This window comes from Oncorhynchus gorbuscha, linkage group LG09 (genome assembly GCF_021184085.1).
Source record: "Oncorhynchus gorbuscha isolate QuinsamMale2020 ecotype Even-year linkage group LG09, OgorEven_v1.0, whole genome shotgun sequence".
Classification (NCBI taxonomy): Eukaryota; Metazoa; Chordata; class Actinopteri; order Salmoniformes; family Salmonidae; genus Oncorhynchus; species Oncorhynchus gorbuscha.
Window position 1 is genome coordinate 47,131,137 of NC_060181.1, and position 14,354 is coordinate 47,145,490.

General features: G+C 43.0%; 1 protein-coding gene across 1 annotated transcript in view; it reads left to right on the forward strand.

The window, feature by feature from the left end:
* Window positions 1–14,354, forward strand: part of LOC124043719 (E3 ubiquitin-protein ligase MYCBP2-like) — a 320,564-nt gene that overhangs the window by 110,461 nt on the left and 195,749 nt on the right. Inside the window, 3 exon segments of the mRNA XM_046362606.1 lie at window positions 2,592–2,702; window positions 3,244–3,339; window positions 13,794–13,913. Coding sequence (XP_046218562.1) covers window positions 2,592–2,702; window positions 3,244–3,339; window positions 13,794–13,913 — 327 coding nt within the window.

The window sequence follows — 14,354 nt, forward strand, 5'->3', positions numbered from 1 at the left end:
GGAATACCTAGGATAGGATAAGTAATCCCTCTCACCCCCCCCCTAAGTTTTAGATGCACTATTGTTAAGTGACTGTCCCACTGGATGTCATAAGGTGAATGCACCAATTTGTAAGTCGCTCTGGATAAGAGCGTCTGCTAAATGACTTAAATGTAATGTAATGTAAATGTTAATTTTGAAGACCCATTTGCGACCAAGCTTTAACTTCCTGACTGATGTCTTGATGTTGCTTCAATATATCCACATAATTTTCCTACCTCATGATGCCATTTCTTTTGTGAAGTGCACCAGTCCCTCCTGCAGCAAAGCACCGCCACAACATGATGCTGCCACCCCCATACTTCACGGTTGGGATGGTGTTTTTCGGCTTGCAAGCCATTGTTATGTTTCCTCCAAACATAACGATAGTCATTATGGCAAACAGTTTCATCAGACCAGAGGACATTTCTCCAGAAAGTATGATCTTTGTCCACATGTGCAGTTGTAATCCGTATTCTGGCTTTTTTTTGTGGCGGTTTTGGAGCAGTGGCTTCTTCCTTGCTAAGCGACCTTTCAGGTTATGTCGATATAGGACTTGTTTTACTGTGGATATAGATTATTTTGTACCTGTTTCCTCCAGCATCTACACAAGGTCCTTTGCTGTTGTTCTGGGATTGATTTGCACTTTTCTCACCAAAGTACGTTCATCTCTAGGAGACAGAATGCATGTCCTTCCTAAGCGGTATGACAGCTGCGTGGTCCCATGGTTTTTATACATGCTTGCTATTGTTTGTACAGATGAACGTGGTACCTTCAGGCATTTGGAAATTGCTCCCAAGGATGAACCAGACTTGTTGAGGTCTACCTTTCTATTTTTTGGCTGATTTCTTTTGATTTTCTCATGATGTCAAGGAAAGAGGCACTGTGTTTGAAGGTAGGCCTTGAAATACATCCACAGCTACACTTCCAATTGACTCAAATGATGTCAATCAGCCTATCAGATGCTTCTGAAGCCATGACATAATTTTCTGGAATTTTACAAGCTGTTTAAAGACACAGTCAATTTAGTGTATGTAAACTTCTGACCCACTTGAATTGTGATTAAGTGAAATAATCTGTCTGTAGGCAGTTGTTGGATAATTACTTCTGTCATGCACAAAGTAGATGTCCTAACTGACTTGCCAAAACTATAGTTTGTTAACAAGAAATTTGTGGAGTGGTTGAAAAAACAAGTTTTAATGACTCCAACCTAAGTGTATGTAAACGTCCGGCTTCAGCTAGCTAGTAGCACGTCTGTCTTGTTTTTCTTCATCCATAGCTCAAGATTGATGCTGCCCCTTAGATCTAGGATAAGGGGGTGAAACTGTAGCCTTGGAATTCAAACTGAGTCTCGTTATATTGCACTATTATTTCACTTCACCAATCCAGTCTGGCATTGCCGTCATTTAATCAATCAAATTGATTTAAATCAATCAAATTTATTCATGAAGCCCTTCTTACATCAGCTTATGTCACAAAGTGCTGTACAGAAACCCAGCCTAAAACCCCAAACAACAAGCATTGCAGGTGTAGAAGCATAGTGGCTAGGAAAAGCTGCCTGGAAAGGCCAGAACCTAGGAAGAAACCTAGAGAGGAACCAGGCTATGAGGGGTGGCCAGTCCTTTTCTGGCTGTGCCGGGTGGAGATTATAACTAAACATGGCCAAGCTGTTCAAATGTTCATAAATGACTAGCAGGGTCAAATAATAATTATCACAGTGGTTGTCGAGGGTGCAACAGGTCAGCACCTCAGGAGTAAATGTCAGTTGGCTTTTCATAGCCGATCATTGAGAGTATGTCTACCGCTCCTGCTGTCTCTAGAGAGTTGAAAACAGCAGGTCTGGGACAGGTAGCACGTCCGGTGAACAAGTCAGGGTTCCATTGCCGCAGGCAGAACAGTTGAAACTGGAGCAGCAGCACGGCCAGGTGGACTGGGGACAGCAAGGTGTCATCATGCCAGGTAGTCATGAAGCATGGTCCTAGGGCTCAGTTCCTCCTCCGAGAGAGAAAGAAGTAGAGAATTAGAGAGAGCATACTTACATTCTCGCAGGGCACCGGATAAGACAGGAGAAATATTCCAGATATAACAGACTGACCCTAGCCCCCCGACACACAAACTACTACAGCATATATACTGTAGGCTGAGACAAGAAGGGTCGGGAGACACTGTTGCCCCGTCCAACGATACCCCCGGACATTTAATCAATTTGTACTCATCTGCAATGAGGGTTTTTGTATGAAATGTATTTGTAAGCGGATCACATCATCAGACCAACCAGCCCATAATTTCTGATAGGACTTTTTTTGCCAGGCCAAGTGCCTCTATTGGAGGATGCCAGACTAAATTAGTAATGTTAAACAATTTAGCGTGATTTAGTTAGGATGTCGAGGCTAATGAAACAGGAAACTGACCTCATGTCAGTTTCAAGGCAATGGGTTTACATCATTCTATCCTATGTGAAGATGCATCGCTTCTCCATGTCGTCGTCTCCTCCCTCCATTCATCCACGTTGTGTGTTGTCTCTGTCTCTCCTCCACCTGGTTCTCTCTCCCGCGGGGCGGTGTGTGTTTCAGCTGTGCCTGTCCCCCCCCCCCCAGGAGTCAACATCGAAGAGCACATCCAGATCCGGCAGGAGGAGAAACGTCAGCGGATCAACCGCCGACACCGGCTGGAAGAGGGACGAGGTACGGGCAAGGAATCGATAAGGGATACGGTATAGGGTTGGGTTTGTGTTTGGGATGGAGAAAAGGCTGAAGCAGGGAAGAAATATGGGATGGAAAGGGATTGGGACAAAGGGGTAGGAAATAGGGGATAGGATATAAGGGGATAGTGGAAGGTGTTTGGGTGATTGGGGAGGAGGAAAGCCAAAACATCAACTACTAGGAGGGAATCGTGACAAGGGGAGGGTGTGTGTGTTTGCTAGTGTAGGTTTGGTGGCTGGTGTGTGTGTTGATGGGTGCAGTGACCTGGGTGGGGCCATAAACAATACAGGCATGGAAAGACAGTGCTCTGACCTGGTCCTTGCTATTATTGTGTTTCCCATATTTCAGTGTTTTGCCCTTGCGATTTTTCCCGTTGGCTTGTGTGGCTTGTGTGTGTTTGATTTTGCAGTGTGTTGTGCTATCGTTTTAGTAGTTGTTATGCTGCAGTGTGACAATTGTGTATCTCTCCCAATCTGTGACCCTTCTGTGTCCATGCATGTGAAAGTTTCTTTCTCCCTCCCAGGCCCCATTGTTTTCCCTGGCCCCATATTAATGAACCAGCGTGAGCAGGCCCTAGTCAGACTCAGACCCCTAAGGCATAAGCGGGACAAGCACACAGGTACAACAGCCGGTCTTCCAATTCACTATCCTTAATTCAAACGGGCACTGCCCCGCCCCTCTTTCGTCTGTCTCACACCCCACCAAACAGGCTGTCCTGCTCGTTTACACAGCCGTCCGCCCACCCATTCTCCTCTCTCTCCCTTGAAAAGTAAGACTCATATCGACACCGGATCATAATTATGTGTGCGTGGATATATGTGTATATATATATGTGTATATATATATGTGTATGTATGTATGTATATACACTGCTCAAACAAAATAAAGGGAACACTAAAATAACACATCCTAGATCAGAATGAATGAAATATTCGTATTAAATACTTTTTTCTTTACATAGCTGAATGTGCTGACAACAAAATCACACAAAAATGATCAATGGAAATCAAATTATCAACCCATGGAGGTCTGTATTTGGAGTCACACTCAAAATTAAAGTGGAAAACCACACTACAGGCTGATCCAATTTTGATGTAATGTCCTTAAACGCGCCTGTATGACCTCCCTACAACGCCTGGGCATGCTCCTGATGAGGTGGCGGATGGTCTCCTGAGGGATCTCCTCCCAGACCTGGACTAAAGCATCCACCAACTCCCGGACAGTCTGTGGTGCAATGTGGCGTTGGTGGATGGAGCGAGACATGATGTCCCAGATGTGCTCAACTGGATTCAGGTCTGGGGAACGGGCGGGCCAGTCCATAGCATCAATGCCTTCCTCTTGCAGGAACTGCTGACACACTCCAGCCACATGAGGTCTTGCATGGTCTTGCATTAGGAGGAACCCAGGGCCAACCGCACCAGCATATGGTCTCACAAGGGGCCTGAGGATCTCATTTCGGTACCTAATGGCAGTCAGACTACCTCTGGCGAGCACATGGAGGGCTGTGCGGCCCCCCCAAAGAAATGCCACCCCACACCATGACTGACCCACCGCCAAACCGGTCATGCTGGAGGATGTTGCAGGCAGCAGAACGTTCTCCACGGCGTCTCCAGACTGGCACGTCTGTCACGTGCTCAGTTTGAACCTGCTTTCATCTGTGAAGAGCACAGGGCGCCAGTGGCGAATTTGCCAATTTTGGTGTTCTCTGGCAAATGCCAAACGTCCTGCACGGTGTTGGGCTGTAAGCACAACCCCCACCTGTGGACGTTGGGCCCTCATACCACCCTCATGGAGTCTGTTTCTGACTGTTTGAGCAAACACATGCACATTTGTGGCCTGCTGGAGGTCATTTTGCAGGGCTCTGGCAGCGCTCCTCCTGCTCCTCCTTGCACAAAGGCGGAGGTAGCTGTCCTGCTGCTGAGTTGTTGCCCTCCTACGGCCTCCTCCACGTCTCCTGATGTACTGACCTGTCTCCTGGTAGCGCCTCCATGCTCTGGACACTACGCTGACAGACACAGCAAACCTTCTTGCCACAGCTCGCATTGATGTACCATCCTGGATGAGCTGCACTACCTGAGCCACTTGTGTGGGTTGTAGACTTCGTCTCATGGTACCACTAGAGTGAAAGCACCGCCAGCATTCAAAAGTGACCAAAACATCAGCCAGGAAGCATAGGAACTGAGAAGTGGTCTGTGGTCCCCACCTGCAGAACCACTCCTTTATTGGGGGGTGTCTTGCTAATGGCCTATAATTTCCACCTGTTGTCTATTCCATTTGCACAACAGCATGTGACATTTATTGTCAATCAGTGTTGCTCCCTAAGTGGACAGTTTGATTTCACAGAAGTGTGATTGACTTGGAGTTACATTGTGTTTAAGTGTTCCCTTTATTTTTTGGAGCAGTGTAATATATATATATATACGTGTGTACGCACACATACACTTTTACCAAATACATTTAAACTCAGTTTTTCATAATTTGATCTCTGAATTATTTTTCTTCAGTATAGTTAAGGTGTCTGCGTTTGAGACAACCTGGTTCAATTTGGGTCCCGAGGCAAAACCAGTTGAGATTAACTACCGTAGACCATCCTCCTTAGCCAGATCCCAAATCTTCTGTTTAGCCCAAACATACACACAAACAGGTCTGGGTTCAGGCCAGGGCATCTCGCTCAAGTAATAGTAGAAGAAACACTGGGCTCTCAGCATAAAGCTGCTTTTGCATTAATATGATACACAGTTGATGTCAGAAGTTTACATACACCTTAGCCAAATGCATTTAAACTGTTTTTCACAATTCCTGACATTTAATTCTAGTAAAAATTCATTTTTTTGGAGTCAGTTAGGATCACCACTTTATTTTAAGAATGTAAAATGTCAGAATAATAGTAGAGTGATTTATTTCAGCTTTTATTTTTTTCATCACATTCCCATTGGGTCAGAAGTTTACATACACTCAATTAGTTTTGGGTAGCATTGCCTTTAAATTGTTAAACTTGGGTCAAATGGTTTGGGTAGCCTTCCACAAGCTTCCCACAATAAGTTGGGTGAATTTTGGCCCATTCCTCCTGACAGAGCTGGTGTAACTGAGTCAGGTTTGTAGGCTTCCTTGTTCGCACACGCTTTTTCAGTTCTGCCCACACATTTTCTATACGATTGAGGTCAGGGCTTTGTGATGGCCACTCCAATACATTGACTATGTTGTCCTTGAGACATTTTGAGACAAACATAATGATGGTTATTATGGCCAAACAGTTCTATTTTTGTTTCACCAGACAAGGACATTTTTCCAAAAAATATGATCTTTGTCCCCATGTGCAGTTGCAATCCGTAGTCTAGCTTTTTATATGGCGGTTTTGGAGCAGTGGCTTCTTCCTTGCTGCGCGGCCTTTTAGGTTATGTCGATATAGGACTTTTTTTTTTACTGTGGATATAGATTCTTTTGTACCTGTTTGCTCCAGCATCTTCACAAGGTCCTTTGCTGCTGTTCTGGGATTTGCACTTTTCACACCAAAGTACGTTCATCTCTAGGAGACCGAACGCGTCTCCTTCCTGAGCAGTATGACCGCTGCGTGGTCCAATGGTGTTTATACTTGCGTACTATTGTTTGTACAGATGAATGTGGTACCTTCATGCATTTGGACATTGCTCTTCAAGAATGAGCCGGAATTTTGGAGGTCAACATTTTTTTCTGAGGTCTTGGCTGATTTATTTAGATTTTCCCATGATATCAAGCAAGGAGGCACTGAGTATGAAGGCAGGCCTTGAAATACATCCACAGGGACACCTCTAATTGACTCAAATTATGTCAATCAGTCTATCTGAAGCTTCTAAATTCATGACATAATTTTCTGGAATTTTCCAAGCTGTTTAAAGGCACAGTCAATTTCGTGTATGTACATTTCTGACCCACTGGAATTGTGATATATGTACTACCGTTCAAAGGTTTGGTCATTTAGCAATGTCATTGTTTTCGAAAGAAAAGCACCTTTTTTTGTCCATTAAAATAACATAACATTGATCAGAAATACATTGACACATTGTTCATGACTATTGTAGCTGGAAAAGGCAGATTTTGAATGGAATATCTAATAGGCCTACAGAGGCCCATTATTAGCACCCACACTCCTGTGTTCCAATGGCATGTTGTGTTAGTTAATCCAAGTTTATCATTTTAAAAGGCTAATTGATCATTAGACAACCCTTTTGCAATTATGTTAGCACAGTTGATAACTGTGTTTTTTAAAGAAGCAGTAAAACTGGCCTTCTTTAGACTAGTTGAGTATCTGGAGCATCAGCATTTGTGGGTTTGATTACAGGCTGAAAATGACCAGATACAAAGAACTTTCTTCTGAAACTCGTCAGTCTATTTCTAAGTGACCCCAAACATATATATATACACTACACTACCGGTCAAAAGCTTATGAACACCTTCTCATTATAGTTTTTTTCTTATCTTTTAAAACTATTTTTTGTTTTACATTGTACTGTCGTGGCCAAAAGTTTTGAGAATGACACAGATATTAATTTTCACAAAGTCTGCTGCCTCAGTTTGTATGATGGCAATTTGCATGTACTCCAGAATGTTATGAAGAGTGAAAAGATGAATTGCAATATATTGCAAAGGCCCTCTTTGCCATGCCATGCATATAAACATTTCTACTGCATTTCAGCCCTGCTACAAAAGGACCAGCTGACATCATGTCAGTTATTCTTTCATTAACACAGGTGTGAGTGTTGATGAGGACAAGGCTGGAGATCACTCTGTCATGCTGATTGAGTTCGAATAACAGACTGGAAGCCTCAAAAGGAGGGTGGTGCTTAGAATCATTGTTCTTTCTCTGTCAGCCATGGTTACCTGCAAGGAAACATGTGCCGCCATAATTGCTTTGCACAAAAAGGGCAGGCCGGTGTGAGTGCATCTGCAACGCACAGTGAGGCGAATACTTTTGGAGAACAGCCTGGTGTCAAGAAGGGCAGCAAAGAAGCCACTTCTCTCCAGGAAAAACATCAGGACAGACTGATATTCTGCAAAAGGTACAGGGATTGGACTGCTGAGGACTGGGGCAAAGTCATTTTCTCTGATGAAGCTCCTTTCCGATTGTTTGGGGCATCCGGAAAAAAGCTTGTCCGGGGAAGACAAGGTGAGCGCTACCATCAGTCCTGTGTCATGCCAACTGTAAGGCATCCTGAGACCATTCATGTGTGGGTTTGCTTCTCAGCCAAGGGAGTGGGCTCTCACAATTTTGCCTAAGAACAAAGCCTTGAATAAAGAATGGTACCAACACATCCTCCGAGATCAACTTCTCCCAACCATCCAAGAACAGTTTGGTGATGAACAGTGTCTTTTCCAGCATGATGGAGCACCTTGCCATAAGGCAAAAGTGATAACTAAGTGGCTCGGGGAACAACACATCGATAGTTTGGGTCCATGGCCAGGAAACTCCCCAGACCTTAATCCCATTGAGAACTTGTGGTCAATCGTCAAGAGGCTGGTGAACTAACAAAACCCCACAAATTCTGACAAACTCCAAGCATTGATTATGCAAGACTGGGCTGCCCAGAAGTTAATTGACAGCATGCCAGGACGGATTGCAGAGGTTTTGAAAAAGAAGGGTCAACTACAAACTACAAATATTGACTCTTTGCATCAACTTCATGTAATTGTCAATAAAAGCCTTTGATACTTATGAAATGCTTGTAATTATACTTCAGTATTCCATAGTAACATCTGACAAAAATATCTAAAGACGGAAGCAGCAGATCTTGTGAAAATTAATATTTGTGTAATTCTCAAAACTTTTGGCCACGACTGTAGAATAATAGTGAAGACATCAAAACTATGAAATAACACACATGGAATCAACAGCTGAACCATCATATGCATCCTGATGGGTTGCATCACTGCCTGGTGTGGCAACTGTTTGTCCTTCAACCGCAAGGTACTGCAGAGGGTAGCGCGAATGTATAATCTCAAATATATTGTATATAAATAACACTTTTTTTGGTTACTACATTAAACCCTGTTATTTCATAGTTTTGTTGCCTTCGCTGTTCTAAAAAAAGAAAAATAAAGAAAAAGCCTTGAATTACGTGTCCAAACTTTGACCCTTTCACTTTTTCACATTTTGTTACAGCCTTATTCTGAAATTGATTAAAGTGTTTTCCTCATTTATCTTTACACAATAACGCAATAATGACAAAGTGAAAACTAATTTATATATATCGTTTTTTTTATGCCTGATTTACATAAGAATTCAGCCTTTACTATAAGAAATTGAGCTCAAGTATATCTTTGTTCAACCTTGATGTTTCTACAACTTGGAGTCCACCTTTGGTTGGTACTTGTGGTATATCCCAATTGATGGGATATGATTTAGAAAAGCACAGATCTGTCTATATAAGTTCCCACAGTTGACAATGGATGTCAGAGATAAACCATCGCATGATTTTGAATGAATTGTCTGTAGAGCTCAGAGACAGGATTGTGTCGTTGCTCAGATCTGGGGAAGGGTACCAAAACATTTATGTAGCATCGAAGGCCCCCCAAAACAGTGGCCTCCATCATTCTTAAATGGAACCACCAAGGCTCTTCTTTGAGCTGGCCACCCTGATAAAATGAGCAATCGGGGGTAGAAGGGCTTTGGTCAGGGAGGTGACCTGATGGTCACTCTGACAGAGCTTTAGAGTTCCTCTGTGGAGATTGAAGAACCTTCCAGAAGGACACCCATGGTAGAGTGGCCAGCTTGAAGCCACTCAGTAAAAGACATATGACAGTCTGCTTGGAGTTTGCCAAAATGCACCTAAAGGACTCTGATCATGAGAAACAAGATTCTCTGGTCTGATGAAATCAAGATTACACTATTTGGCCTGAATGCCAAGCGTCTGGTCTGGAGGAAACCTGACACCATCCCTACAGTTAAGCGTGGTGATGGCAGCATGTTGTGGGAATTCTTTTCAGCAGCAGTGACTGGGAGACTAGTCAGGATTGAGGGAAAGATGAATGGAGAGAAGTACAGAGAGATCCTTGATGAAAACCTGCCTTTGCCCCAGTCAATGACCCTAAGCATCCTAAGTGGCCCAGCCAATGTCCGGTCTTGAACCTGATCGAACATCTCTTGAAAGACCTGTAAATAGCTGTGTATCGATTCACCCCATCCAACCTACAGAACTTGAATGGATCTTCAGAGAAGAATGGGATAAACTCTCCAAATACAGGTATGCCACGCTTGTAGCATTACCCAAGAGGACTCCAGGCTGTAATCGTTGCCAAAGGCGCTTCAACAAAGTACATAGTGAAGTGGCTGAATACTTATGTAAATGTGGTATTTCAGTTTTACATTTTTAATAAATTTGCAAATGTTTGTAAAAAAAACTTACTGGGTATTGTGTGTAGATTGATGAGGGGAGGGATAAAACTTCATCCATTTTAGAATGAATGTGGAAAAAGTCAAGGGTTCTGAATACTTTCTGAATGCACTGAATTAACATGTTGAATTGTTGATTTTTCAAATGCCATTAAATTGTCAATTGTAATTGTGACAGTCATTACTACATTTATTTTTTGTACTTCATGATACTTTAAAAATATAACTTATAAATGCCTCATGCTTTGTGTAACCCCATCAGAACCCAAAATATAAGCAATGTTTCACTCCTTTGTTTGTAAATAATGCAATTGTAAACAAACACTATATTGCATGGTTAAAAACATGGTTAAAACTATAATTTTTAAAGCCAGTCCTTCCATCCATAGCTCTGACCTATGAATTTGAGTTTGAATGATTCTCCAGCCCCATCACCCAGCTGTTTCCCTAAACGATGACTGATTTGCAAGTGTTTGAATTGCAGATTGCCCCTTTCAGCAAAGACCCTTCTAAATAGGTTTCCTCTTTCTTTGGTGCATTAGTATCAATACAAAGTGTGAACCGGGGGAGAGAGAGAAAAGGAAACAATTGGGTGTCTATTACATTAATTGTTCTTCTTATTCGGCACTTTAGTCCATCCACCTGACAGTTGTGACATATCAAGAAGCTAAACAGCATGATTGTTACACAGGACGGCAACACAGTACTTTTGTTAAAGAAAAATCAATATCAGTTTAACTCGATTGAACAACAATCTCTAAGCAGGAGAGTAGATTTTTCTTTCAGTGGCCGTCGTCTGACACCAGAATTAGATGCAGGTGAAACAGTAGGTGTTGTCATAGCGCCTCAACAATTATGGGATAGGTAGATCAGATAGACGTGACGGATCGACTTCTGACACCAATTACGCTTATTTCACGTCATCCCAGACATCAGCATAGGCTTTCAATAGAGTATTTATAGCCATAAATGAAATAATTAAGTTGTTTATATCTGAACAGGGTGCATTTGAAATATCCTCCATGGATAGTCACTAATCGGTATAAATAGATGATGTCGGTGCCCTGTGGTTATATTTGGAAGCAATAAACTACGTTTTAGAGGAAAGTGCAGATGGAAGATGTGAAAGTCTATTCTTAATTGAGATGAGTATGTCACACTGGTTAACCCATTAGGATTGTTATATACTAGGATCTTTCCCTCTTCCACCCCACAGTTGATGTTTGTGAGGTTGAGAGTGTAGGTATTGACACTGAATAGAAAAGACTGAGGGACGAAGGATTTTCTATAGCATGTCACTTAGTTAAATATAGGATATAATGCTATTATAAAGGTAAAGCATCAAGGGGAGAGGGTGTGATCGTGTACCCGAATTCGCACCCCTCTTGAGGCGAAAGGAAAATGTTACTTATAGTTTCCATCTACTGAACCCTGGTCCATGGACATGCGTATGTCTGTGAGGTATATGCTGACTAATCCAGCAGTTAGTTCATTTGTTAATTTAGATACTGAACAAAAATATGAATAATATTAACATGTTGATTGTTGGTCCCATGTTTTATGAGCTGAAATAAAATATCCCAGAAATGTTCCATACATAAGCGTTTTTCTCTCAAATTTTGTGCACAAGGGGTCTGAGGATCTCATCTCTGTACCTAATGGCAGTCAGACTACCTCTGGCGAGCACATGGAGGGCTGTGCGGCCCCCCAAAGAAATGCCACCCCACACCATGACTGACCCACCGCCAAACCGGTCATGCTGGAGGATGTTGCAGGCAGCAGAACGTTCTCCACGGCGTCTCCAGACTGTCACGTCTGTCACGTGCTCAGTGTGAACCTGCTTTCTTCTGTGAAGAGCACAGGGCGCCAGTGGCGAATTTGCCAATTTTGGTGTTCTCTGGCAAATGCCAAACGTCCTGCACGGTGTTGGGCTGTAAGCACAACCCCCACATGTGGACGTCGGGCCCTCATACCACCCTCATGGAGTCTGTTTCTGACCGTTTGAGCAGACACATGCACATTTGTGGCCTGCTGGAGGTCATTTGCAGGGCTCTGGCAGCGCTCCTCCTGCTCCTCCTTGCACAAAGGCGGAGGTAGCGGTCCTGCTGCTGGGTTGTTGCCCTCCTACGGCCTCCTCCACGTCTCCTGATGTACTGACCTGTCTCCTGGTAGCGCCTCCATGCTCTGGACACTACGCTGACAGACACAGCTACCTCCGCCTCTGCCACCCTAACACTTAACACAGGGATCCCACAGGGTTGTGTGCTTAGTCCCCTCCTGTGATGTTCACCCAGGACTGTGTGGCCACGCACGACTCAACGCCATTATCGGGCTCCCTGCCATCCATGACCTCTATATCAGGCAGTGTGAAAAGAAGGCCTGAAGAATTCAGGCTCCAGGCACCCAAGCCATAGACTATTTTCTCTGCAGCTGCATGGCAAGAGGTACCAATGCATCAATCCTGACACCAACAGTCTCTTGAACAGCTTCAAGAAATATGACGAATAAATAGCTAACCAAATAGATACACGGACTATCGGAGTTAACCTTCTGTCTTTTATTTACCTTTTTATTTCAATCTTTGCACTGTCTCTATGCACACTCACAGGTTCCGACACACTCACAAACACGGTCATTCCAACACACAAACACTCCATTTTCTCACTCGCACATAATATGTACATTATTTTATACTGCCTCTCACCCACTCGCATACAAGCTACTGCTACTCTGCTATCTTATACGCTGTTGCCTTATCCCCTTACCCCTACACATATTTACCTCCATCACTCCAGTATCCCTGAACCTGTATATATGGTATTGGAACTGACTTTTTAAATATTTCCTGTATATAGTATGCTTACTTATGTACTTTGTATTTCATATTTTCTATTCTTATTTCTCAAGTTTTTTATCTAGTAATAAATTGTTATTGATTATTGCATTGTTGGGTTTTGAATTTGCAAGAATGGCATTTCACTGTACTTGTGAATGTGACATTAAATCTTAATGTGTCGCAGTGCATGAGGAAAATGGATGTCACACCAGAGACTGACTGGTTTTCTGATCCACAACCCTGCTTTTTTATTTTTATATGTCTGACCAAAAGATGCATATCTACATTTCCATTCATGTGAAATTCATAGATTAGTACCCAATTAATTAATTTCAATTGACTGACTTCTTTATAAGAACTGTAACTCAGTAAAATCTTTTAAATTGTTATATGTTATATTTTTGTTCAGTATAAAAAGAGGAAGACCATAACATGTCAGTCCTTGGTATAACATGGGTTTGAGAATCACTGTTCAGCACTAAGCTCTGGATCCTGTTGCTGTGTAGTTAGGAGTCAAACGCACCTGCATGACATTTCACATTGAAGTTAAAGTTGAAACAAACCCCCCACCAAATGTCCTCCCACAAAGAGAGGCCCTGCTCTGTGAGGTTTTGAGAGCCTTTACCTTATTTCTACCTTCTTTTTGCATGACCATTGTCCTTCCTTTTCTCCCTTTTTTCTCAGAATCATGTGCTCCTGCAAGCTTCCCTCTCTTTCTTGCTCCAGGGCTACTACTGTTCCTATCGAGACACCCATCTCTGAAGCTACCAACAGAGTTCATCATCTTTCTTAATCCCCACCCCCCCTCTCTCTCCTCCCTGCTCTCTCCTTCCCTCTGTCTACCTGACTGATGGCCTGTTTGCCTTTGCAGACGGGAACAGTGAGCGAGGGGAAAAGGACGCCAGTAAGATCACCACTTATCCCCCGGGGGCGGTGCGCTTCGACTGTGAGATGAGAGCTGTGCAGGTTAGCTGCGGCTTCCACCATTCAGGTAGGTTCCCAGGAAACACCCTATTACTCACTTCCTGCTTCCTCTTTGATCTCCTCCTCAGTGGTGTTTGATCACAAGAGGAAGACTTTGTTTTGAGGAGTGTCTTCTGGCCACATATCAAATAGCCATAGGTCATAAAGGTCTTTCAATAAAAATAGTTAAAGGAATGTACCCTTCGCTAAGCCCCATCCCCTTGGTTGCTGTTGCTACCTCAGTAGCATTTTTGTAGGAACCTCAAGAAAACCCTGATGATTGATATCAAATTGTATTTTTAATACGCAATTAAATTAAACACAGACTAATCCTTGCTAATCAGGGACTGTCTTGGGACTGTCATTACAATTGTTCTCAAGTTACATTTACATTACATTACATTTAAGTCATTTAGCAGACGCCCTTATCCAGAGCGACTTACAAATTGGTGCGTTCACCTTATGACAT